The sequence below is a fragment of the Musa acuminata genome, chromosome BXJ2-1 (genome assembly GCF_036884655.1).
Source record: "Musa acuminata AAA Group cultivar baxijiao chromosome BXJ2-1, Cavendish_Baxijiao_AAA, whole genome shotgun sequence".
Lineage (NCBI taxonomy): Eukaryota > Viridiplantae > Streptophyta > Magnoliopsida > Zingiberales > Musaceae > Musa > Musa acuminata.
This window is the reverse complement of record NC_088338.1, coordinates 8,683,206-8,708,014: the sequence shown is the minus strand read 5'-3', so window position 1 is coordinate 8,708,014 and position 24,809 is coordinate 8,683,206. Positions and strand designations below refer to the sequence as shown.

At 38.5% G+C, this 24,809-nt stretch overlaps 3 protein-coding genes, 1 long non-coding RNA gene and 2 other non-coding genes across 10 annotated transcripts; 2 read left to right on the top strand and 4 right to left on the bottom strand.

The window, feature by feature from the left end:
* Positions 1-2,645: 2,645 nt before the first annotated feature.
* On the bottom strand, positions 2,646-2,717 carry TRNAP-AGG (transfer RNA proline (anticodon AGG)). Its single transcript has one exon. It is a non-coding gene; the product is annotated as a tRNA-Pro (tRNA).
* A 119-nt stretch (positions 2,718-2,836) lies between these two features.
* Positions 2,837-2,908, top strand: TRNAP-AGG (transfer RNA proline (anticodon AGG)). Its single transcript has one exon. It is a non-coding gene; the product is annotated as a tRNA-Pro (tRNA).
* Positions 2,909-5,520: 2,612 nt separating this feature from the next.
* On the bottom strand, positions 5,521-12,595 carry LOC103974156 (26S proteasome regulatory subunit 7A-like). Its single transcript, XM_065093124.1, has 10 exons — positions 12,376-12,595; positions 11,475-11,556; positions 9,660-9,751; positions 9,504-9,581; positions 9,357-9,418; positions 7,918-8,062; positions 7,496-7,714; positions 7,205-7,386; positions 5,951-6,126; positions 5,521-5,882 (listed from the first exon to the last, which is right to left on the bottom strand). The coding sequence occupies exons 1-10, from the start codon at positions 12,457-12,459 to the stop codon at positions 5,725-5,727; spliced, it is 1,278 nt and encodes a 425-aa protein (XP_064949196.1). The 5' UTR covers positions 12,460-12,595; the 3' UTR covers positions 5,521-5,724.
* Positions 12,596-12,811: 216 nt separating this feature from the next.
* LOC135598797 (uncharacterized) lies at positions 12,812-14,928 on the top strand. Its single transcript, XR_010481714.1, has 2 exons — positions 12,812-12,949; positions 13,413-14,928. It is a non-coding gene; the product is annotated as an uncharacterized LOC135598797 (long non-coding RNA).
* Positions 13,218-15,019, bottom strand: LOC103991310 (uncharacterized). Of its 5 annotated transcripts, none has more exons than XM_065093128.1 (6): positions 14,707-15,019; positions 14,393-14,626; positions 14,185-14,271; positions 13,972-14,121; positions 13,688-13,885; positions 13,218-13,586 (listed from the first exon to the last, which is right to left on the bottom strand). In XM_065093128.1, the coding sequence occupies exons 2-6, from the start codon at positions 14,489-14,491 to the stop codon at positions 13,437-13,439; spliced, it is 684 nt and encodes a 227-aa protein (XP_064949200.1). In that variant the 5' UTR covers positions 14,492-14,626; positions 14,707-15,019; the 3' UTR covers positions 13,218-13,436. The 5 variants fall into 5 exon arrangements, 4 of the variants coding, with proteins under 4 accessions (XP_064949200.1, XP_009408997.2, XP_064949198.1 ...); XM_009410722.3 differs by having other exon boundaries at positions 14,397-14,626; positions 14,707-15,000; XM_065093126.1 differs by having other exon boundaries at positions 13,972-14,271; positions 14,397-14,626; positions 14,707-15,007.
* Positions 15,020-19,709: 4,690 nt separating this feature from the next.
* On the bottom strand, positions 19,710-23,656 carry LOC135598794 (protein NEN1-like). Its single transcript, XM_065093122.1, has 6 exons — positions 23,263-23,656; positions 23,005-23,162; positions 22,762-22,808; positions 21,551-21,614; positions 20,746-21,410; positions 19,710-20,162 (listed from the first exon to the last, which is right to left on the bottom strand). The coding sequence occupies exons 1-6, from the start codon at positions 23,639-23,641 to the stop codon at positions 19,928-19,930; spliced, it is 1,548 nt and encodes a 515-aa protein (XP_064949194.1). The 5' UTR covers positions 23,642-23,656; the 3' UTR covers positions 19,710-19,927.
* Positions 23,657-24,809: the final 1,153 nt, after the last annotated feature.

Here is a 24,809-nt window from a genome sequence, read left to right as displayed (position 1 = left end):
AAGAACACTGGAGGATGAAGGGCAGGTGCACCCACTGAGTCTGTGGTGAAACATAGGGAAAAGGGACAGGAGGAGAGAAGGAGACAGAACAGTCAGCTGTGTGGGACATGGCCAGGAGGCCAAGAGAAGTTTCTGAGAACAAAGACAACAGCACAACATCCACAAGAGACTCCTCAACTGTTGGATTAACTTTCCCTGCACAAGTAGATCAGAGATGGCAATGACAGCAACTTCTTCTGCAGCCTGGCATTGGACTTTGCTGAGGGAGATCAACTTCAAGCTGCATCTACAAGTGGGTGGACCAAGTCAATACAAAGGTGATGCTGATGGTGGATGCCAATGTGTTTTCTGATACAAAGGTGATGTCAATACAAAGGTGATGCTGATGGTGGACCAAGTCAACAACCATTCATAATTGTGTTTTCTGATATAACATCAAGAATGGAAATTTCCATGGAGAAAAGCTATTATATATATATATATATATATATATATATATATATATATATGTTATAATAAATAAATAATAATCCATCAGGGCTGAGCATGTAAGTTTAGTTTCTTCTGCTAGATTTCAGTTTATATGCTTGATACAAGTTTGCCAGCTGCAACTATTAAGAAATCATCTTTGGCAATCACAGTAGACCAAATATGTTGAGCCTAACAACTTCATTCAAGTTGGCTCCAGAATCAATATTTCTCCCTCCCTGTAATGATAGAAACTATGTTGAATACATAAATATGCCTATGTCTACAATGCTAGCCTAAAGAAGAAGAGTAATCAATGTTGAGACAATAGATTTAACAGTTGATGGGGCCATTGTTGATTATCCTTCTGAGGAGCATGGAGAAGACAAAGACATAATAGTTCTACTCGTGACGACATACCGGTAAGGTTGACTTAGTTAAAGAAGGAACCATTAGCAATAGAAAAAGAAGCTAACAACAAAAGTTTCATCTCTGGCACTGAGCTCACACATTGATATCTAATGCAACTTGCAGCAGCACTGCACTGATTAAATCCAAGAGCATTCCATGATTACAAGTAGATCCTGCTTTACAAGTAGATTGTTTTATGTCCATTTGTTGGCTGAAGTTATCAGCACTCATGTCATTCATGACCATGGCATGGAAGTCGAATCTTGTGCTGACCATTTTCCTGCAAATTTAGTTATTTGAAGTGCCAGACCTCAATAGGCATTTATTAGGACAAATTGTTCAAATCAAATGAATATGGCATCTATTCTTTTCTCCATTGCAGCATCAAAATATTTGTCGGAAAGAAGCTAAAAGATGCATTTATTCATCAGAATACTTTACCTAGATGAATTGAGCTAATGGAGGCGAAAACCGGTGCAAGTTATTGCTGCTTAACAGCAACATCACCGCAACTGATATGGTCAAAGCACCATGGTGAATCCTTCTCATAAATCATGTTGTCTGTCTGATAATCTGAAGAAATATGGATTTTCTGATGTGCTTGTCATGATTTAGACATACTCTGAACTTTCAATTTATAATCAGAAGAGACAAAGTGTGACACATTGATGTAGGATTTTGCAATGCTTGTTTAAGATATAGAATTAAATTTGATCAGAATATACTCCTTTTGGAGGTGTCTTCTTCCATTGATGATCCTAGCAACAGTGGCAATGAAGTGCTCAGCCACCAACCTCTTTTGGGATTTGAGTTGGTAGCACAAAGCTTGCGATACATTTGTTCTTCATAAAAAAGAGTTTTCTTTCTCACCATTCATGACATCTAGAAACGATGCCCTTCATCAACTAAATTAATGGTTTCTTATCAGTTTATGCAAGAAATGACACGACAAGAGATTGATGACCACAAGTCAAATACTCCTTCCACCTTGTTGTTATCTGATACTGAAAACTCAATAGAAAATCTCAATATAACAGTGTCAGATGTCAGCTGGGCAGGTTGGAAACAGATGCCAAGCAGTCAAGATTAGATCAGCATCTCTCTCTCAAGTATCACCAATTTCCTTGTTGTTCTGCTCAATAACATGAGTTTATCTTAATCAGAACAAGTCATATCGACAACCGAGGCAACATGGATTTTTCAGGCTGCAACCTAAATTAATCAATTAGTTTGGAAAATAATTTGACAATTTAGCTGGCTAGATTTGGTTCAACCACTAATCAGAAACCCTCTCTCTACAAAGTGGAACAAAAGGTTTAGTCAAATGCAGCATTCAGAGAACAAGAAACAGCATTGTTGAGTTTGAAATCTGTGTAAACTGCATGTATCAGATAAAAGTCAGCTTTACATGTCATACACAGTTTCTTGGAGGAAAACAGCATCATTCTCACTGTGGAGGCATACAACTTCAAACTCATGTATCAATGGATCATTGAACTTGTTTCCAGCTTCTTCTTTTTACACTGCAAAGCTTGATCTTTAGAATAGCAAGTGAAACTGCTCCAGTGACTGATGTGTGTTCATCTACAGAAACACTTGTTCATCAATATTTGCCCTTTCCTTTGACACTCTCATAGATCAATTATGACAACCAATATAAAAAAGAAACTTCGCAAATTATCGCCCTTTTTTGTTTTCTTTTTCCCTTTTGAATTTTCTTGATTTGTGCCACATTTTTTTGCTAAAAAAAAATAAAGCAAAATTTAGGGGCATTCCGAGAATTGAACTCGGGACCTCTCGCACCCTAAGCGAGAATCATACCACTAGACCAAATGCCCTTTGTTGAACAGTTATCACTTTAATTATTATTGATTACATTGAATACATTTCCCTTCTCCCAAAAGAATTGTCCAAAACTAAGATATAATATGAATTAAAGTGATAACTGTTCATCAATGGGCATTTGGTCTAGTGGTATGATTCTCGCTTAGGGTGCGAGAGGTCCCGAGTTCAATTCTCGGAATGCCCCAAAATTTCTTATTTTATCTTTATTTTTTTATAAACACCTTTTGTGCAGTGATTTCTCTACAAAAAAAATGTCTCATTTTTGGCCCAAAAATGTCTCTTTTCTTGAAAATGCTTCATCTGTTCTTGCACTTCGTCGAGCTGTGGAATCAAGAAAAAAAGGAAGTTTCATTCTGGGGAACGAAGCAACTGTCGACGAGAAGATTCTCTGACGCGTAATCTTTCTTAGATCATCTCCAAGAAAGATCTTAAGTACATGAGAAAATCCAGAATCTTTATAGGTTTCTGCAGCCTTTCTAGTGCCTGACATTGAGGACTGCTCGGAAAACGCAATCGGACTTGGAACAAGACACACCATGTTCTATGCCGTTGTCTTTGCCTTGACATCCGTCACCGCCACATGTTTCTACCCCACATGATTTCTCTCTCAACAAAGCGTACCATCTTCTGGTCGGCATGAGAAGTTACAGCAGTTACACTTACAAGGTGCCAAAGATTTGATGGTTTGGGCCCTGTTCTTTGTCAGAGATGTTGGCTCAGGAAAGAGAATTAATGCTCACAAGAAGGTAGCAGAGCCGATTGTGTTCTTGTGCTGTGTTTCTCCTCTCAGGATCTTTTTATCTGCACCAAACTGCTGCTGATGCTCCACCAAGAAAGACCAAGCTGAGAGCTGCTCTGCTAACTTCAGAGCTAAAGCAATGCTGATGGGGTATTAGTTCTCTTCTTGACTTGTTCCAATTTCCTGTCTATTTGCTGTCCCTCTACTTTTTCTTGTCTGATGATAATGACTCGCATCTCTTTCCAAGAAAAAGATGATTGTCATCTTCTTCTCAATTTTTGTTCATATTCTCTTTAGCTTTCATTTAGGAGACACAAGCTCTCTACGCTTTGGACAGTCCCTAACTAGCACTCTAGAACAAAGCAGCCCGTGCTTTCTTGTGGAAAGCAAAATGATCTGGAATTTCTTGTAGCTTTTCTTCATAATAACACGGCAAAGAACTCGGGTACAGATGATGCTTCGGTTGCGGATTATCCTGTGCTTCATGGACACGCTGATCCTCTCTCTGTACTCTGTCTCTGGGTTGCAGTAGGAAGATGAACCAGTCTCCCATTTTCCCCAAAGATGAACATGGGAACTGCAGCGAGCTTGGTTATGATCTCCAATTGGACTTCTCAAAGGTACTTAATTTGCTGTACCTTTGATTGATTCATCAATCTTTCTTTGGTTGTAAACGTATAGCTTGATACAGATGCTCTGAATTTTGTGAAGCCGCTCTTTGTGGTCTTATTTTAGGCTTACTGTGGTGTTCATTTGGAGTTTCTTTCCGTCATTTGCCATGTAGTCAAGTCTTGCAGTGTTTGAAGTTCTCATCTGATATGAAAAACAAGAATGAACTGTTTGTAGATTCAAATGCAAATAGGTTCATTCTTTACTCTTCTGTCACAAACAGACCACAGCATGGTGTAATACTTGTGAATTTGACTTGTTAAGTTCTCGAGCAACTCATATGTAGTCCACTGCTAAGTACATTGTTTCACTTCTTTGATCAGTTCCTGGAAGAAGCAAGAAATCATGCTAGCAATATCCTCTCACTGCCACAATCCGACTCGCTCGAGAAGGTGAGAATGAAAGATACAAAGAAGAAGAAGAAGACATGGCCAAGATCTGTATCCTTCTGGTTGAAGTTTGGAAAAAGTGCAGGAGAAGAAGCAACATCCAAAACCAATAATACTCTGAAGGGCTCCTCCTCCTCCAATCCTTTGGATGCAGATCACAGACCATTGTCGGGTCGGATATTTGGAAATGGAAGTAAATTTTCTCAGCTTCATCGAAGAATTCGACAATCTACTTCAGGACCTCTTACTTCAGGACCTCTTGCTTGTTGCTTCACTCCTACAAGAGCAGAAGAGACTGAGGTGCCTTACAGATGCTTGGACCACCAAAACCATCCTTTGAGAGCTCAGGCTTTTGGTCCAATTTACCTGGTAACATGAGCCATGGATCTTGAATGAATGGTGTTACTGATAGATTAAACCTTTACCACGGAGAATTTTGCCACCATTTTGATTCAGTTTGCTTGTTTGATAATTGCTGCGCTAGAATCATTTTTATCTCAAGATGAATCTGTCACAAATACCGACTAATGGTTATGAATTATGGAATGTGCTTCCACCGGGCTTCTTGCAAACATGTTTATGAGATGCTAGAATGCTTGAGACCACCAAACATGCTGTCGAATGAATGCCACTGACTCAATAGGACAGATACATTGAATGGATGTTCATCAAATTGAAGAAAGTGTATCATGTGCACATCAACTGCACCATTAAAATGAATCCCTGCCTGCTCAGCGTGAATACCTCCCGTCCCTCCTTCAAGAATAATAGCATGGACGAATGGTAAGGGTTACAGCAGACAACCGTTTCGTTGATAATTTAATTTAGGAGATTGGATTTGAATGCATACTTACAATTGAAGTGAGAAAAATGGTAGAGATAGATTCTCAGCAGTGTGCAAAACCTGCACGAGCAATGTGCCAGTGACATTGTGCAAAACCCAATGTCGCACAACCCCTTATCCTAAAGAGAGAGAGAGAGAGAGAAAAAACCCTAGAGTAGTAATTCAATAATTTGTCGCACCTTAAAGAATGTTTTCGCATGTTGTGCGCCACCCAAGACTTGGAGCACGCACGTACAAGGTCATGGGAAACAGGAACTGATTATGGAACATCACAGTGGAGACGAGAAGTGAACAGGGGGAGACGAGCCTCCTCGAGCGAATAACACAGGGCATGCGGATCGAACGAATTAATAACTTTGCTAGTTGTAGACCATGTACTTGGGCGTCGCACTGAACTTCTGGTAACCCTTAATAACTTTGTTCACTGCATCGAGAAAGTCTTTCTCCGTGACCGTCTTCCTTCTTGCTCTGATGGCAAACATGCCAGCTTCGGTGCAAACGCTCCTTATATCCGCCCCTGCCACAGGTAACAACCATCTGTAGGAAAAGCATTTGATGGTGCAACACAGTTAATTAAAGCCTCACCAGTGGAATTGGGGCACAAGCGAGCAAGGAGTTCAAACCGAATCTCCCTCTCGCAGTTCATGGTCCTCGTGTGGATCTTGAATATCTGCGTTCGGCCCTCCAGATCTGGTAGACCAAACTCCACCTTCCGATCCAATCGTCCAGGACGCAACAGTGCAGGGTCTAATGTATCAGGCCTAACAGACACACAATTAACAAAAAAATTGTTTTTGTTTTTTTTATTTTTGTTTTCCGAAAGCATAAAGACAAAACAATCAAACCAATTGCTGAAGCATTAATCAATCCAGAATATGCTGCAAAGAGTTAGAGTTTATAGACCAAAAAGGATGGAGGCGAGGACATTTTAAATTTAAGACATTACAACAACAATACCAATGCTAAAGAAAAAATGTACAAGTGAAGCACTGAATGAAAAAAAAATCTCACGATTAAATGATCCAAAAATCATAGTATATTCATCTGAAGTGTCAATCATAGTACAAATGCAGGGTACTGACGCAAAGTAGCATACAACAGTAGCAAGCAGCAATGTCCCAAACATGATCCATGCAAATTTGCATTATTATAACATGAACAAATGCAGGGTACTCACGCAAAGTAGCATATAATAGCAGCAAGCAGTAATGTCCCAAATAGGATCCATGCAAAGTAGCATAATGTCCTATTTACCATTTCAAAGTTGCAAATATCAATTGTGGCCCTTCAGATGTTATTAAACTATTGCATATGTAAAGCTAAAAAAAAATGCAGTTGCAGTTCACTGATGTGTTAGTGCTGATGTGCCACCAAAGTTGTATCCACACCGATGATGATGCATCAAAGTTTTAGCCTCAATCATCCAAGTGGACACCATATCATCTTTATGTGGATGATATATCGATACCACATCAACACGATGTTGGTGACACATGAAAGACATCAGAACCACTAAAGTAATGACCATAAACGTGAGTCCATGCTTCATTGTTTACGAGTGATCAGCTTTTACCATGTGTACATGCTTCCTAAACACCACCAAGTTTAAACCAGGTCAATTACTAGAACCAAGAAATGGAGGCTGACAACAAAAATAATGAGGCTTTTCACGAACTGACTGGAATTTGCTACTTCAAAGAATCATGACATATTGTATCTTTGATAGGAACAACAGAAAGTGCCCTATGTTAATCTGGTATGCATACTGCAAACTTAAGCTGTGGCAAAGACCATATTTCCGAGTAATATAAACAAGCAAATTCATATTTAATAACACACCTGTTGGTAGCCATTAGAACTTTAATATTTCCTCTAGCATCAAATCCATCAAGCTGATTGACAATTTCAAGCATGGTACGCTGAACTTCATTGTCGCCACCAACCCCATCATCAAACCGAGCACCACCAATTGCATCAACTTCATCAAAGAAGACAATGCAGGCTTTTTTTGACCGTGCCATCTATACCAAGAAGATAAGTTAATAAATAGGCCTATGGAAAACCAAGAAGTAGAGGCCAAACTAGTAAAAATCATAAGAACACAACAGTTTCACTCAGATGCTTGACAACCTGAAAAAGCTCGCGAACCATCCGAGCCCCTTCTCCAACATACTTTTGGACAAGCTCACTTCCGATGACACGAATAAAGCAAGCATCTGTTCTGTTAGCTACTGCTCTAGCTAGTAATGTTTTGCCAGTTCCTGGGGGCCCGTAACAGAGAACACCTTTTGGAGGATCAATACCTAGTTTGACAAACTTCTCTGGATGAAGCATAGGAAGTTCTACAACCTGAAGAAAAGATATGATGCACAAAGAATGTCAATAGATTAATATGCAAATTGATGACCATGTGAACTTAAAAGCACACATTGCAAATGGCATAACATATGTAATTAGATTTTCTCCTGGTAAAAGTAACATATGTTATATAACCACTGGTAAATAAGTTAACCCTAAAAATTATGAAAAGATAAAAGACAAGTTCTACGCACTTCTCGCATCTTCTCAATTTGCTCCTTGCATCCACCTACATCATTGTATGTAACATCAGGCTTCTCTTCAACCGTCATCATTGTAACACTCGGATCAATCTTTGGTGGCAAAGGAATTTGGATCTGATACTTGTTCCTGTCAACTCTGCATGGAAAAAAAAAAAGACATCCATAGAGAAATGATTCTCTGTTGCCTTCTTTTACTAATACCAAATTTGAACTTAAGACAGCAAAAAGTACTCTTGATATGAAGAGAAGATCACCAGGTTTAAAGGATGAAAGAAAACACATGCAATAACTGTAAGTGCAAATTGTTGATCATCTTAGCCAATATCTCTTTAGTAAAAGATTGGAGAGCAAATTCATTCAACTTTTCCATGTACCAGTAGACAAAAAAACAAAAATAGAAAACCAGTAGACGAAACTCTTTTGTTAGCTTCCACCAAAGGGACTATGTAAATATTATGAAGAAAGGGTTTTTTTGACATAATCTGAATCCCTTAGCAAAATAGAAACACTTTTTATCAAAGATGTCTCTCTATTTTTCTTGTATGGGCATTTCTGCAACCATCAACTCCAAAGAGCAGAACCAGAGTTTTGGATAAGAACTGTATACGTCCATGTAAAACAAATGTTTGCTTAAATAAAATTTCTAGGAGGGTTTGAAATTTAATATACTCTAAATTAAGAGACAAAATTTCTAAACGTCAAGACATAAACGTAAAATCAAAACTATGCATTTCCTATTTAAACTGTGGCACATGACATATCTCTCCTTGTGAAATGCACGATCAACCAAAGGACAAAGGAATGCTTATTCTCCTACAGCAACTCTCTCTTAAAGCCCATGAAAAGGCATCTCTAATCACCTCACCTACTAAATTACAAGCATCTAAAGAACACAGCTGGAATTTAACAAATTCTGATAACAATGGATATTATTATTTTGTACAAATCTGACAAGACAAATTGTGCTACCTGTTGCCCTCTATATAATGGTTCATTTTCCCATCATTTAAATATAGGTTACTGTTTCTTTATCAATAATTACTATCTGAAACAACCACTTACCACCCATAGCATTCTTATCCCACCTAGCAAGAGTCAACTATGCATGCTAGACCCGACTATAAAAAGATGACATCCCATAAAACTCTTTTACAGTAGAAAGATAGTTAGTGAAAATGCTTTCCTACCTTGGTGCAAACCTGAAGTATCATCATACCACACACCTTATAAAAAGTTCCTCTTAAAGGTTCAACTAAGTACATACTCCAATGAGTCCAATCCAACATCAACTAGCTATTTTAGCTATGGTACTACCTCAACATTAACCACTTTTTTTAATCACCTGTACCAAACTTTATTGAATTTTGGCTGTCAGCTCAAATAATAACAATAATATTGTCACATAAATCACATGAAAATATCTTTCTTACCCTACTCGCATCCCTTCTTCAATGTCAGTGGGAGAGACTTTATCTCCTAGTCCAACCACAAACTGCATGTGACAAACATTTCCTTAAATATTCAATGTCAATACTTAGTCAAAAATATTAATCCCATTAGACAAGTCAAAAACATACCTTCGCTATTTGCTTGACATTTATCACATATTTCACATCTTCTGTGTTTGGATTGATGATCTTTGTACATCTTGCAACCTTAAAGGGAAATAAGTAACTGATTCAAAACCAAAATAAATAAAGAGAAGAAACATAAGACCTCAGGAATATAACTACCTGAAGAGGTTGCTCCTCCTGCATCATCTGTTTATCAGAGACTAAATCCCATTGACTTGGTGTTGCTAAACCAGTATCAGATTCCTTAATTCCTATTGGTTAAAAAGAAAAAGAATTAATAATAAACTCCATCAAGAATTGCTGATTAATAAAGGTTAGAATTATAAAAGAGCAAACCCTATCACATATAAGCTTTCTTCAGTGTAACTTTGAACTTACTATTATTCAATCCAAACCAAAAACATTTAAGCAGGACACCAGTAGCATATAAAACGTAGCACTACATTAACCTTTATGAATAAGCAAAGGGATTTTCTTAATTAAAATTCATCTCAATCATTTTATTCTTCTGGATAAAATAAGTATCAATAGCAAAGGAAATATACGGTCACAGAAGTATCATTCACAAAATCTAATATCCATTGAACCCATCCACCTAATGCACCACACCATATCCCTTTTTTTCTTTTTTGTTCTCCTACAACAACCAGAATGTGGCTGCTGCTGGCAGACTGCTATGACCACCACCTCATTATAATAATAGATTTGCAAAAGTCAACTTAGAATCAACTGATTCCAACCAAGTTTCAATCAATAGCCAGTGATTTTGCGATCCAGCCATGAAATCAGTTGCATTGGATTACTACAGTTGTTTCTGAACCAGACTGGGTTGGGTTGAACCACTAAACAAATTACTCTGAAAGTTACACACAACCAAAAGTATGCAGGATTCAGTTAAGAGTTAAATAAACCAAAAAATCTCTGAAAATCAAATAGCACATTTAATCTTTACTAAGATGAAACTTGTATGATATCAGAAGAAAATCAATCGAATGCCATTGTTGAAAGAAAATCCTAACCAAAGTAAATATTTGAAGAAGACTATTATACAATGGTTCTACTAAGTATAAGGAATTTATATTCCTAACGGTAACCACAAGAAAGCAATTTTCCTGTTACATCAGTGAGAAGTATAATCCTTCTGCAATATTCATTTCTACATAGAAAATCTCTCTATGTTGCAGCAAGCTTCTGAAACTCAGTTTTTCTCTTAGCTTAAATCTTGCCTTATGCTTATTGAACTCTCATGTTATGCACCAAATGTCACAATTCACCAAGCAATCATGAACCTCCTAGAAGTGCAAAACCGTGTTATTTGATTCTTTATAACAGATTCCCCTTATGGTAATAATTACTGTATTGCCTCTTAACTTCAATTTTATCTATGAATCACAAGTTTTCCATACACTAGTATCATATTCTCATCTTAGTAATGCCCATAATCCACACATGGACCCATTTCATTGCCCAACAGTTTACAAGATGAACCACCACAGCAGACGTTGCCTTATTTTTGTTAGATTGCTAAGATTGTTAAACTCAAAATATTTATTCACTCACTCGATGAAACATAAATACATAACCCACCCATCTACAGTAGCATATGTGTCTTCATTCTATAGTGTGATTCATGGATGGTTAAATAGAAGTAATGAGGTTCTTGATATCTCTAGGCCAAGAAATCAGTTTCCAGCATGCTTACATAAATTGACTTACCTTATTTTGTAGTGTGATTATGTAGCTTCACTTTAACCATCAAACTTTATCTCATTCAATCATTTCTTACTAGATTGTTATTGTAGAAAAGTAACTTCATAGCTTTCCAGTACATGCTATTCCAAGGGTTTACTAGCAATAACCATACAGTAGTTTCAAGGAATTGTCAACCAACAAATTCCTCACTGATCCTGGAAGGAGGAGAAAAAGTCTGAAATGCAATAATTAAAGAACAAGAATTTCTGTTCAAACACATACCACATAAATCATTAACCCTCTTTGCTAATTCCTTAATTTCTTTCTCGGTCTTCTTAATGCTGGCAGAGTAAGGCCCCAGACCCTGTTATCAAACCCAGACAGATCAATAACCAGAACATGAGTCACTAAAGATCGGTAACTACACAAAACAAGGTATCCCACAAGCCAAAAGTGAACAAGAAAACGATAACCTAATGCAAAGAAAGTATTCAAACTGATGCAAGCAAAAAGCCTGATCCAGCTGATGCACAAGAAACCACGAAAAGCGACAGATAAATATTCAGAACGTATGGAATACAGATTTCTGAAACTATCTTTTGCATCCCAAAGATGAAAAGAAACTCTGCCACAAAAAAAGGGGGCAAAAACCAGTTTGATCCATACATCAATGAAGGCACCAGATGGATCTTTGCTAGATATGAATCATACGACTACGACCGAGACACACATTAAGAACAAAACTCTAAATCACACAGCAAAAGATCTAGACCTTCCAGGAAAAGATTCGATTGATTCAATCTTGGACTCGAAGAGAGAAAAGAAAAGACGAGAGAAGGCGAAACCGAAGATTATATGACAGATCAAAGAGAGAGGGACGAAAAGGAAGCCCTTAATCACACCTGACGGCAAAAAGTTCAAGAACTTCTTGAAGAAAAACAGACAAAAGAATCGATCTTGGTCCCGAAAGGAGGAAAGAAGCGGCGAAGAGGGAACCGAAGATTCTACGACTGATCAAAAATGACAGAGTGAAGAGGAAGAGACCCTGGTTCTTGATAAAGAACCGACGAACGACTCGATCTTGGACTCCAAGGGATGAAAGAAGGGGGAAGAGAAGCTTAGATGACAGATCAAAGAGAGGGAAGGAAGAGGAGGGCGACGCAGCGGGGGAAGGGCAACTCACGTAGGTCTTGAGGAGGGCGATGTCGTCCTCGTCGAGGGGGCGAGGGTTCTTCTCGCTGGTGTCATCCTCGGGCTCGGGTGCCATGCCGATCTCTCGTCGCTCTGGTCTCGCTCTCTCCCTTCCCCCGCCTTGCCGTATGAATTTGCCGCCGTTACTCGAGACAGAGACAGTGATTTGACATAAGTTCTTCTACCATCAATGAACGATTGAGATGTGCTGATGGATATTATGGGAGATAATCTTGACCGTCCATAGGTCTTATGGCAGGCGCCTTCTCCCAAAGCGCCTGCGGTTGTGCCATCACCTTGGCGGCGTCCTTGCCCTTCGACGGCTTTTCTGCCGTCAACTCGGAAGACTCGTCAATTGACCCTTCCCTACTCGGCTCCGTCTTGTTTCCCTGCTGCCGAAGGCAATGCTACAGCAAGAAGAACGACGAGCACCGGTAGAAAGAAGGCAGCAAAGATCTGTCAGAACTCCTGTCAGGAGGCACTCGGACGCCCATACCCTGTATGATTCGATTTCTTGAGACTCGCAAGGAACGGAGATGAGAAGGCTCTCAAGGAGGCAGATTGAGGTACGATTGCACGCGAATGCCACGCTGTGCCGGCACGGCAGCGTATCAAATGAACCGTGCTTTTTCCTATCGTCTCAGCTTCTACTTGTTTGTGTCATGCCCTCTTTATGTTTGTATTAATCTCTGACCAAAGCAAAGACCATCAGTGGTAAGGTTGGATGCATTCCAGGTTCAGATCTTATCATCAACCCGACTGTGAGATTTGCCTGCACCTCGTGCAATGTTTATGATTCAACTGCATTGACAATGCGACCACCAACCATTCTACTCAAGCATTACAAGAGCACCAGAATATATATATATATATCATTGTCTTGATCACCATTAAAATTGTTGATCCATTGCTGCAGCTTCTTTTGTACACTAATTTTTCCATGTCATACATTGAAGAATGCGTTGAACAAGAATTTTTCGTCAGAAAACAAATTAGATCACGAGATTTCTTCTTCTGTTTTGTGGACAGGTACAGACTTCGTTGACTTCAAGCTCAGGAGATCCCTCTCGGCTCAGAAGAAGTTGCTGGAGTTTGAGCTGCAGCTCCATGTTTCTTCAGTTTCTCTCTCCGGAACTTGGCATAGTCCGAGATCAGGCCGACATCCACTTCGTGCTTCATCTTCTTTAACAGTCTACTCAGAAGCTGCAGCATCCAAGCTAACATTGTCAAACCTTTTAGCCCTTGTCAATCCATCAAAATCCTAAGGAGCATTGAATTATTGGCTTTGCAGTCATCGATCTTACAGTATCAGCAATACTTCTGAGGACATCTTCTGGGACTAATTGAAGGACCGGAGGAAGGATCATGCTGATGCCCATCTCCAGATGACCCTTGAGCCTCCTGCTGCTGCTGCTCCGATCTGGATACAGCACTCCCTGGACACTGAGAGCAAAATGTGGTGGCATCTGGATGTCCTGGAGGCCTTGGAGCTCCCACCTGGTCTGCAAGCACACATCGGACGCTTGAGATGATTCCGAGAACAAATGGTACTTAGTTGAGGCCGCAGATGAATGATCCAACTAATTACAGCTTGAAGCTCCAGGACACTGGTGGCATGTCCAGGGACACCGGGCGGGTAATCTTCCCCAGTGGATTTGTGTCTCAGCCGCATGACGACAACCGGGTTCGCCGATGCAAAGAGGAAGTGGATCGGCAGCATCTGTATCCTCCACTCTTCCTGCAATGAGCCAGTTGTTACAGTTGGTGCAGAAGGACGGAAACAGAGACGAAAAGGGCTCACATCATTCAGTCTCTTGCTTCTTCGTTTGTCTGGAAACATGGCTCGGAAGACTCGAGGTCGATCGCAGAGGTATTCATCAAAGGAGACCTGCATTGTAAGTGCTTCTGGTGAGAAAAATCACTGCCAATTCATCTGAAAGTCGAAGCCGAGTGATGAAACAGGATCTGTTCGCTCGATGTTCTTGATACACAGACTGAGAAGGAGATGCCTGCCCCGGGAGTTTCGTGGAGGGGAATGTCGGTGGAGATGTTGGAGGAGAAGGTGACGACGCCGGGCTGGGAATCGAAGCCACTGATGTTGGCGTCATTGGCTGAGCTCCTGGCTGCAGTTGGAAGGGGTGGAGGATGAGACCGGTGATGCAATCTGTGCTTCTTGGTGTTGGCCATCTTCTCCTTCCTCTTCGGCCATCTCCAAATGGCAGCGTCTCTTCTACTACCTGCAGCTGTTTTGAAGCAGTAGCATATATCATGTGGTCCACTGTGGGCATCGAAGCCGAGGCACGGGTCTGGGCAGCAGCTTTACCTCCTCCACGGACAAGGGGAAGTCTGCTGAGGCTGGAAGATCCACCAGCTGCTGCTGCTGCTGCTGCTGCAACCTCAACCATCCCTTCTCTGTCTTTCTCCCTCTCTCTAGGTCTCAAAGAAGGCAAATTTATCATGTCCCAGCGAAAGCTATCTGTAAGAGCATAGATTGGGAAGAAAAGGACCAATGAGATGTGAGGTTTGAGATTTTGTCAGATTTCAATGCTTGTTAGCATCTCCCTATCGTCTCTTGGCCAGTTGAGGCTGGCGCATGTTCAATGGACCACCTGGAGTGCACGCCACTGGTTCCAAGTCAGGTCCCCGTGACTTCAGTTAAATGATAACTGGTTTTTATAAATATCGTGAATCACTGTCTCATAAGATGTTTTTTTGGGTTCTAATAAAATGGCCTTGAGTATCAAAGATGGATAATTACTTTTTTTTATATAGTTAGTTATATTTAGTATTTCGATTTTTAAGAAGTTATGTTGGTATTCATATACTTATGAAATCGAAATATTTAATCTTATTTCTCCTCACGTCGTTGTCTCTACTGAAGAAATATTTAATCTTAATTAGCCCGATAAATTTTTAAGAAATTATTTTCTTTTTGATTTTTCTCGAGAGAGATACCCGTTTTCATATTTTTGTACAAAAGATCTTTCATTTATCATAATTTTTGAAATATCTCTAATATTTGATTATACGTTTTGGATCAATATATACAGTGAACCTGTTCACCGATTTATATCAATTATCATTGTGCTATTAACCACTTAAATCCTTTTAATGATCTATATTTGTTTATTTCGTGTTTTACTTTATTGGCACGTACAAGCAGATCTTTATATATCAGAAACCCTCTAGAAGATGAACTATCTGTGTAACTCAACATGGCTTAGTTGATGTGCAAATTCTATCGATAACCCATATCGGTTTTCTTTTTTATTTATCATGAAAGATTTGATCATTACATAAATCAACATATTTATATTTTATTACACGTAACTCTTCCTGCGTCAAGATTGGACGGAATAATAGCAAACCGAGTCCGAGTACTAATAGTACATCAAAATCACATTTTTCATCATTATTATATTTGCTCACCATAAATTAATGATTGCATCTTCATGCACTGGTGGCACTTTTATCTCGGATCTATGCACGTGTTAGCGTAGCATCCACCACTGTATCGATATCGTAGCAATCCCTTTCTTTAGCCAATACATTAGTGGTGGCACATTTATCTCGGATCTATGACTTCAAAGTCACTATTCTTAGATACATTAATTTGATTATGATCATTCCACGAAAATATGGATTGTGCCAAAAATATTAAAAACAAATTTTCTTCTTTTTCTTTATAAATTTTTCTTTCTATTTTATTAGAAAAAGAAGATGAAATAATTATCATAGATTTAAAATTAAAATTGATTCTTAGGTAAATCAATTGCGAAATGGTTTTGTAGAGTGTCCGATATCTCTTTTACATCCTCTATACGAAAATATTCAATTCTCATAAGATCTTCTTGACTCTTATTCAAAAGGTTGTATGCATATTGGACCTTTTGAGACAATTATAGGTCTTGGAAGGTAATTCTGATTGATCAATAAAAATACATTTCAATGGAATTTCTTTTTTGTTTTTCTTTAGATTAGTTAATCTATCTTGAAAGGTAAAAATGGGTAGAGTAAACCTGTTTTTATTTTCTTTAAAATTAATGTCTTCTTCCTTGTAGAAAAGGAATAAATAAATCAATTAAATTACAAGAAGCTTCATAAAGTGCTTCCTCAGGTGTTAAACTTCCATTCGTCCATATTTCTAGAAAAAGTATCTCTTGTTTTTCATTCTCATTTCCATAAGAATGAATACTATGATTCGTATTTCGAACAGGCATAGATACAACACCTATAGGATAACTTCCATTTTGAGAGTTAGTTGTTGGCTTCGTACGATATCCATGTTCTCGCCTGATTTGTAATCCAATACACAAATCAATTGGTTCCATCAGGTTAGCTATATGTTGTGTTGTGTTAACTATTTCCACGGAAGGTGGTAAGATGATATCTTGAGCGGTTACGTATTTAGGGCCCCTGGCGCAAATGGATGCGTCTCTAACTCCATATATATATTACTTCTCAATACAATTTCTTTCAAATTTAGTAAAATTTCATGTACCGATTCTTCAATACCTATTATCGTAGAATATTCATGTGGCACTTTCTCCGAGTTTGCACGTGCGATACATGTTCCTTCTATTTCTCCAAATAAAGCCCTTCGCATGGCAATACCTATTAGTATCGGCTTGACCTTTCATCAGCGGGGATAGAACGAAACGACCATAATAAAGACGTTTACTGTCTATTCTCGATTCAACACATCAACACACCTCCACTGTAGTATTAGAGTGGCTCCTGCTACTTCCTCTCGAACCATACTATACTAATACTATTATTTGATGAGATCATTGAATCATTTATTTCTCTTGAAATCCATTTTTTTTCTTATTTCTACACACATCTATTTTTAGGGGGTCGACATCCATTATGTGGCATAGGTGTTACATCACGTACGAAACTTAATAGTATACCACTTCTACGAATGGCTCGTAATGCTGCATCTCTTCCGAGACTAGGACCTTTTATCATAACTTCTGCTCGTTGCATACCCTAATTAACTACTGTACAAATAGCATTTAGTGCCGCCGCTTGAGCAGCATAGGGTGTCCCTCTTCTTGTCCCTTTGAATCCGGAAGTACCAGCGGAGGCCCAGGAAACCACCCGACCTCGTACATCTACAACAGTTACAATGGTATTGTTGAAACTTGCTTGAACGTGAATAATTCCTTTTGGTATTCTATATCCATTCTTACGTGAACCAATACGCTCATTTCTACGTGAACCGATTCTTGGTATAGCTTTCGTCATATTTTATCATCTTATAAATATAAGTCTGAAATATACGGAAAGAAAAGATACGAAAATATCCATTTCATATTAAAAGAAATCCTTTATTTTTGTCTTTTCTTTAGAAAGTTCTTTTTTAGAAAGATTATCCCTTATAAATATAAGTCAGAAATATACCTTTTCGACGTATGCATGCATGCATGGGATAAGAAGATGCCGATAACAGTTACGTAAAAGTGAGCCTCTCCCATGACCATGCCCTTTCTTTAGTCATACATTAGTGGTGGCACTGGTGACACATTTATCTCGGATCTATGACTTCAAAGTCACTATTCTTAGATACATTAATTTGATTATGATCATTCCACGAAAATACGGATTGTGCCAAAAAGATTAAAAACAAATTTTCTTCTTTTTCTTTATAAAATTTTCTTTCTATTTTATTAGAAAAAGAAGATGAAATAATTATCATGGATTTAAAATTAAAATTGATTCTTAGGTAAATCAATTGCGAAATGGTTTTGTAGAGTGTCCGATATCTCTTTTACATCCTCTATGCGAAAATATTCAATTCTCGTAAGATCTTCAATTTATGTATATTGGACCTTTCGAGACAATTATAGGTCTTGGAAGGTAATTCTGATTGATCAATAAAAATACATTTCAATGGAATTTCTTTTTTGTTTTTCTTTAGATTGGTTAATCTATCTTGAAAGGTAAAAATGGGTAGAGTAAACCTGTTTTTATTTTCTTTAAAATTAAGAAAATAGATTGGGAAGAAAAGGACCAATGAGATGTGAGGTTTGAGATTTTGTCAGATTTCAATGCTTGTTAGCATCTCCCTATCGTCTCTTGGCCAGTTGAGGCTGGCGCATGTTCAATGGACCACCTGGAGTGCACGCCACTGGTTCCAAGTCAGGTCCCCGTGACTTCAGTTAAATGAATGGTCGGATTCGGTAAACGGCGGCACTCCTTGTCATCCAACTTAACCAAACCTCTAACACAGGTTGTTTCTTTAGAGGTTTGGTTAACTGAATAGACTATGGTGTGATAAGGTTTTTCATGGCGTCTATTTGTGACATGATAACTGGTTTTCAAAAATATCGTGAATCACTATCTCATTGGATGCTTTTTAGGGTTCTACTAAAATGCCTTGAGTGTCAAAGATGGATAATTATATATTATTTTTTAAATTAATTATATTTAGTATTTTGATTTTTATGTTGATATTTCTATACTTATGAAATTGAAATGTTTAATCTCATTTATCCTCATGTCGTCGGTTTTACAGATAGAAGATACTACACGTGTTGTCACATGTAAAAAATGATGCTAAATAATATATAAAAAATATAATTTCGATCCTCATCATCAGTAGAGAGCCATCGGCCTTATGCGAAGCCAAATGCGTTGGGTAAAATAGCAAAGCAAAAGAAATGATACAATACATAAGATGAGGATTGGCACCGATGTCAATCGATAGGTCGTCCGGGACGATAGCAAAATAGGAGAAATGGGCCGATTTGTTGGGTAAGTTATCCGAGAGGATAGTAAAACTTTTACAAAAGTTACCTTTATGTGAAATTAATATCTTTGGACAGTGAAAACTAAAATTATCTTTTTATTTTTTGTAATATTATTTTTGTACGTGACAATACGTGCGATATCTTTTATCAGTAGAGTTAGTTGAAGAGTAACTGAGTTAAATATTTAAGGATACCACTATAACTTTTTAAAGTATAAAGAGTGGGCCATCAAACATATCTATCAACAAGAGGTAATATATAATTAGTCCCTTAAAAGAATGATTCATACTAATTGAAGAGTGTCAAATTAGAGCCTAGCAAACCTCACATTAATTAAAAATAAGGTTTTTTGTGCAGCGAAAACATGATGCCTCTATTAGTAATTTATTGAGCTTAAACATTTCAGGCAATGTCATTAAAAGTGGTACTCAACTTATTCTATTCACCAATGCATCAAACATTTCTCAGGACACAGTTTGCAACGTAAAAGGTGGCACATAACAAATAACTTGGCAATCCCAGCAAATAAATAAGTTGGAACAGTTTAGTGTAGTAGCAAATACATTGAAGATTGTAAATCTGAAATGTCGAGTGAGTCCATTAGGACTCAAATGCATGAAATTGCTCGGTATATGTTAGACACATGTTAAAGTGATCAACAAATATTATTAAGCATCAGGATAAATCAAATAATAACTGAACAATTACACTCACATGTTATGCATAATGTTTCTGCATCACATGTTAATGGTGAGCAGATTCTACCATATACCTTATATCAAGCTCTTCCTATCTGGAATTGACAACCAGTCTTCTGGCCACCAATCTTATACCAGCATTCTGTTGGTAATCATAGATGTCTGTGGAGAAACAAGCATCTACAGCAGTTCCTGAAAGAAATATTTGATCGAGCTCAGCAGCATCTAATTTACTCAACTCAAGCTTCTGCATGTTCCCACGAGGGTCCTTCTGGTATATGTCTATCGAGGAAACAGCTCCATCACCATTTGCCACGGTTGGGATGCTGTACGACAATGTCAATTAATTGTAAGGTTCTAATCAAAATGTAAAAGGCACAAAAAGGATCAAACACATGGAGTACACATGCACGCCCCTTAAAAGATGGGCATGATAAACAAAAACTGAAATCTGTGCAAGGAAAACTTATGGATGAATAAGCTTTCGATTAGTTTTTCGATGCTTAATTTTAGCAGGGGAAATAGGAAAGGGAAAATCTAAGGTCAAGTCACCTTGGATTTTGCAGCAGTACATCATATTCCAACTCTTTCTGGGATACAGAACTCCTTTAGTTATGTGATAAAATATTGCAGAAAGTATAAATCATTTGTTTTCTTTTAGTTATAAGCATAGGACAAAGGCAAGAACATGCAAAACACTGTGATTATCACACTAACCAACTTGGTACCTATTTGCTGAATTATTAGCTACTTAACCTGTTCCACAAAGGTCTTGACAAAGTGCATGTCCCAAAATCTCCACAACAATTTATGCTAAGATTGTTGGATAAAGGTGTAAGATACTTAGACCACAGGGAACTAACTCGCCGCAGATGAATGGTAAAAGTATTTAGATCTCAGGGAACTTACTGCAGGCGAATGGTAAAAGTATTTGAGTAGTCATTCCTCTTTAGCAGAGTTCGCCATTCAGAGTTGCTACCAGAATTTTCAGATGATATTTGAGCAACTTGGTCGCAGACATCCAAAACCTTGCACAAGTTCTCTGGAGCATCAACCACAATACTAAGTTTTGGCCGTCCGGCATAGTCCATAAATTTAGAACTGACCCCAAAATGGATCCTCATTCCCATACAACAAAGCTGCAAAGGGCAATCTCTGTGAAGTAGGATTGTCTTGCGACTACCTTGGATCACGGGTGCACTGATCTGCTGTGGCAACACTTCATCAGGCTTCAAAAATCCAGCATGACTACTGGAACTTTCAGATGCGGGAGTTGTGGCACAGGGCATCTCAGAGTTACATGCTGGTTCTGTCTGCAAGGAATCTAGTTTCATCTGCTCCATATGTGACGCCAAGTCAGAAGGAACCCCTTTTGATATCGGCATACTGGATCCAGCTCTATCATTGGGCTCCAATATAACCTGGCTCAAGTCTGATTTTTGTTTCCTGCTGAATGGAACAACAGAAGAGTTTGGACTTTGATCAGCAGAAGTACGGCCATTAGCCTCAGTTCCGGATGCTGTGTGATTGTACTCCAAACTGGCCATAGAAAACACATCTGGGAGACTCGCCTCCTGTGGAAACTAGACTTTTAGCTAATTGTACCCCCAAATAAAAATGAAAGGAAGGCCTTAACCAGGCCACAACCACTGGAAAAGTTTATACCTTTCCTTCAAAAAAAAAATCACACCATGGAAAAAAGTTGTATACTTACCAAGAAAAGAACGGTAGCACAATACTTGAACACTTCTAGGTTCATTCGAACATCATCTAAGCTCCTGACCAGACAGAGATTTATGAAAAGACATTAGTCTGGAATTATATCAAAACTTATTGTTAAATCTAGACAAAGGCCAAGCATGGATCCATGTTTGCAGTCATTTACTCATTATGCAAGAATTAGACAAATGACCAGAACAAAGGATGAGATTGAATTGCTCCTCATAGTCCTGTAGGATCTATTGAAGTCCTTACTCTTGCTCAGTTGTCTCTGTTACCAGGCAATATAGCATGAACAATCACATAACTATGATGACAGAGGAACACGAATACGCTGTGCTACATGATCCATCAAGCTTGGCTGAATATGAACAGAACAATATATTTACAAAGAAGGGACAAGAGATTCCACATAAGAATTTATTGTGCTAATTCAATGGAAAACATGTGGATACCCAAATGAGGAAAGAAGGATCCAAAAGCATACATAGATAATGGTCATTTACATAAAATTCAGGGTATCAGAATGAAATAAATCCAAGAAGGAGAACATTTAAGCAGAAACGTGACCAGAAAATATATGGAACAACTTGTAAATTATAGAATATCAACTGAAAGGCGAAGTGAAGACCTAGAATTTGTCAACCTTTTGGAATGCTGTATCTCTATTTTCAAACAACTAATGGAGGTATCATCCACTAACTTTTGTCACTGTTCATATCAACAATCAAAACTCTAGGAAGTCCACTGGAAATTCTGAAGGCAGAAGTCTTAAAAACACTCCCCTTCAATATACGGTGCATTTTGGGTACTCTGCCATGCTAAAGAATGATCATACCTCAAATTAGATAATTCCATGCTTTTTTGGATTCTCAAACTCAACATAGCTTACTACCGATGACATCAAAAATTCGTTTGATGATCAACGGCTTGGCTGCTAAAGGTTCATCTACAACCGACCTCTATATTACTGTTTTTTTCTTGCCTGCACTAAGCAATTCTAATTACAGGTTAAACAAACTGTAGTATTTACCAACTTCTCATAAGCATACAGATGCAGGCATCTTAATACAATAGCGATTCTGCTAGTTCAGATCAATAGCAGGAAGCAGACCAAAGAAACTAAAATAATATAACACGTCTCGCTCATAACCTTGATTAGAAGCAGAGACCTTTCTCAGTTTAGGTTACTGGTAGAATAGATACCTGTGTGTCTGTTTTCCGAGACCAAAGTAAGACGCCAAACTAGCCATCTGCATAAAAGATAATCCCAGTCATGTTTCCGTTAATCTAAAAAGCAATTGGAGGTAGCTGGGACGGTAAATTGAGATAAGCAATGTCCGAAACCCTAGAAAGTTCGACTTCTTGGATCCGAGAACAAGAGCCAAGCCAAAGCAAGCACAGATGGAGAAGACCAAGATTAATACATCTGAAATTGGGCAACAGTACCTTCATGTCGCCAGCCCTTCTCCCGAAATTCTTCGTGAGCAAAGGCAAGGTATCAATTATGCCTCTGGGCTCGGGAGCAGGCCGCCCGATCTCTGAGAACGCCTCCCTTATGCGAGGGCAATCGAACCTCAGAATGTTGTGCCCAGCCCACACCCGTCCTGTTCATCAACAGCGCACTCAAGGATCACAACCAACACGAGGCAACTCGGCGGTCAGAAGTGGAACAGAGGGCAAATAGAAAAGGGGCGAGCTTCTCACCATGGAGGACGTTGAAGACGTTGTCGGCGACGTCTCGGAAGTACGGCGCGGTGGCGACGGCGTCCCTGGTGATGCCGTTGCATCGGACGGAGGCGGTGGAGATGACGCCGAGGTCCGCGGGGCGGATGAGGGTGGAGTAGCTCGCTACCTCCACCAGCCGCCGCGGGCATAACACAATGGCCCCGAACTCCAGCAGCGAGAACCCGTTGCCGCCGCCTCCGCGGCCCGGCACCGACGTCTCCACGTCGAAGAACGCGATCTCTACCCCGCCCGTCTCCATCTGGTCGGCTTCGTCCTTGCTCTCGGGTTGATAGGCTGTCCCGTTTCTTGTACTGCTACGGCGGGGCCCCGCTTTGCTTCCGGTCGAAGTACGCGGCATCGGCCGTTGATCGTTGAGGATGATGCGTCGAGCGAGAAAATGGACGGTGGATGTACGGTTAAACAAAGATGCTCGAATTGGTGCGAATCTGTGGGTGAGGCTGGAAAGCATGGGATGGATTGTGGTACGGTGATGGGATGGCTTGTGAGACTCGCTTATAATCATTCCAAGCTTGTGGTAAGGTAACTAACTTTGGGATGTGGAGTCCGAGGTTGCTTTTGTTTTTGATTTTTTTTTAAGAAGGTAGTTAATCGTTGGGAGAAATCAAGGGAATATGAATTTTTTTAGAAAAATATATATTACATAAAAAAAATCAAATGCACTCACTCTCTAAAAATAAATAATATATAAAAGAGATGACGATGTATCGATCATCTAGTTCTAAATGTTCGTTATTATTTTTGAAATCAGACTCAATCCTAATGTTTCGAATGTTCCATCATTTAAAATAATTTATATAATTTTTATGTATAATATATGTTTACTTTATAATATATGTTTCCAATATATATACGTTTATTATTAGATTTTTTGACGACAAGACCTACACCTTCATTTTTATCATGAAATCATTCTAATTAATTTTATATCATCCATCCATATGTTATTCTTATTTTGATCAACAAGGTGCTCTAATTGTTCCCAATGAATATCGTACTATTATTATCAGTCTTCCAAATGAGTCAAAGGTATATAACAATTAAAGAGTCTTGATATTAATAGACTCAATAATCGAAATCATATCTTCTTCATTTATATACCTCTAGTTTGACTTGTATAATATCTCAAATCTTGTTAGCAAAAATATATCAAAAAATAAATAATTAATTGATTCATATTTTTGTTAACATAAAAGATTATATTCTAAGTCTCAAAACATACCGTCTCTTTATGCTAAGGACACATGATATATAAACATTCAACTATTTTTTTTAATTCGATGAATAATTGAAAACTTAGTTCCATACACTATCTATTCTTACCATCAATAGATGTGACTTTTGAGATTTGATGAATTGACATATAGACTTTTCTTGTTTTAGAAAAACATAAGTTTATAATAGTATTGTTCACTATATTATAGTATTTTTTGATATTATTGAAAACACTATAACATAGTGTAAAAACATAAATTTTATTATTGGTAGGCCACCTTCCTTCTTGTTGT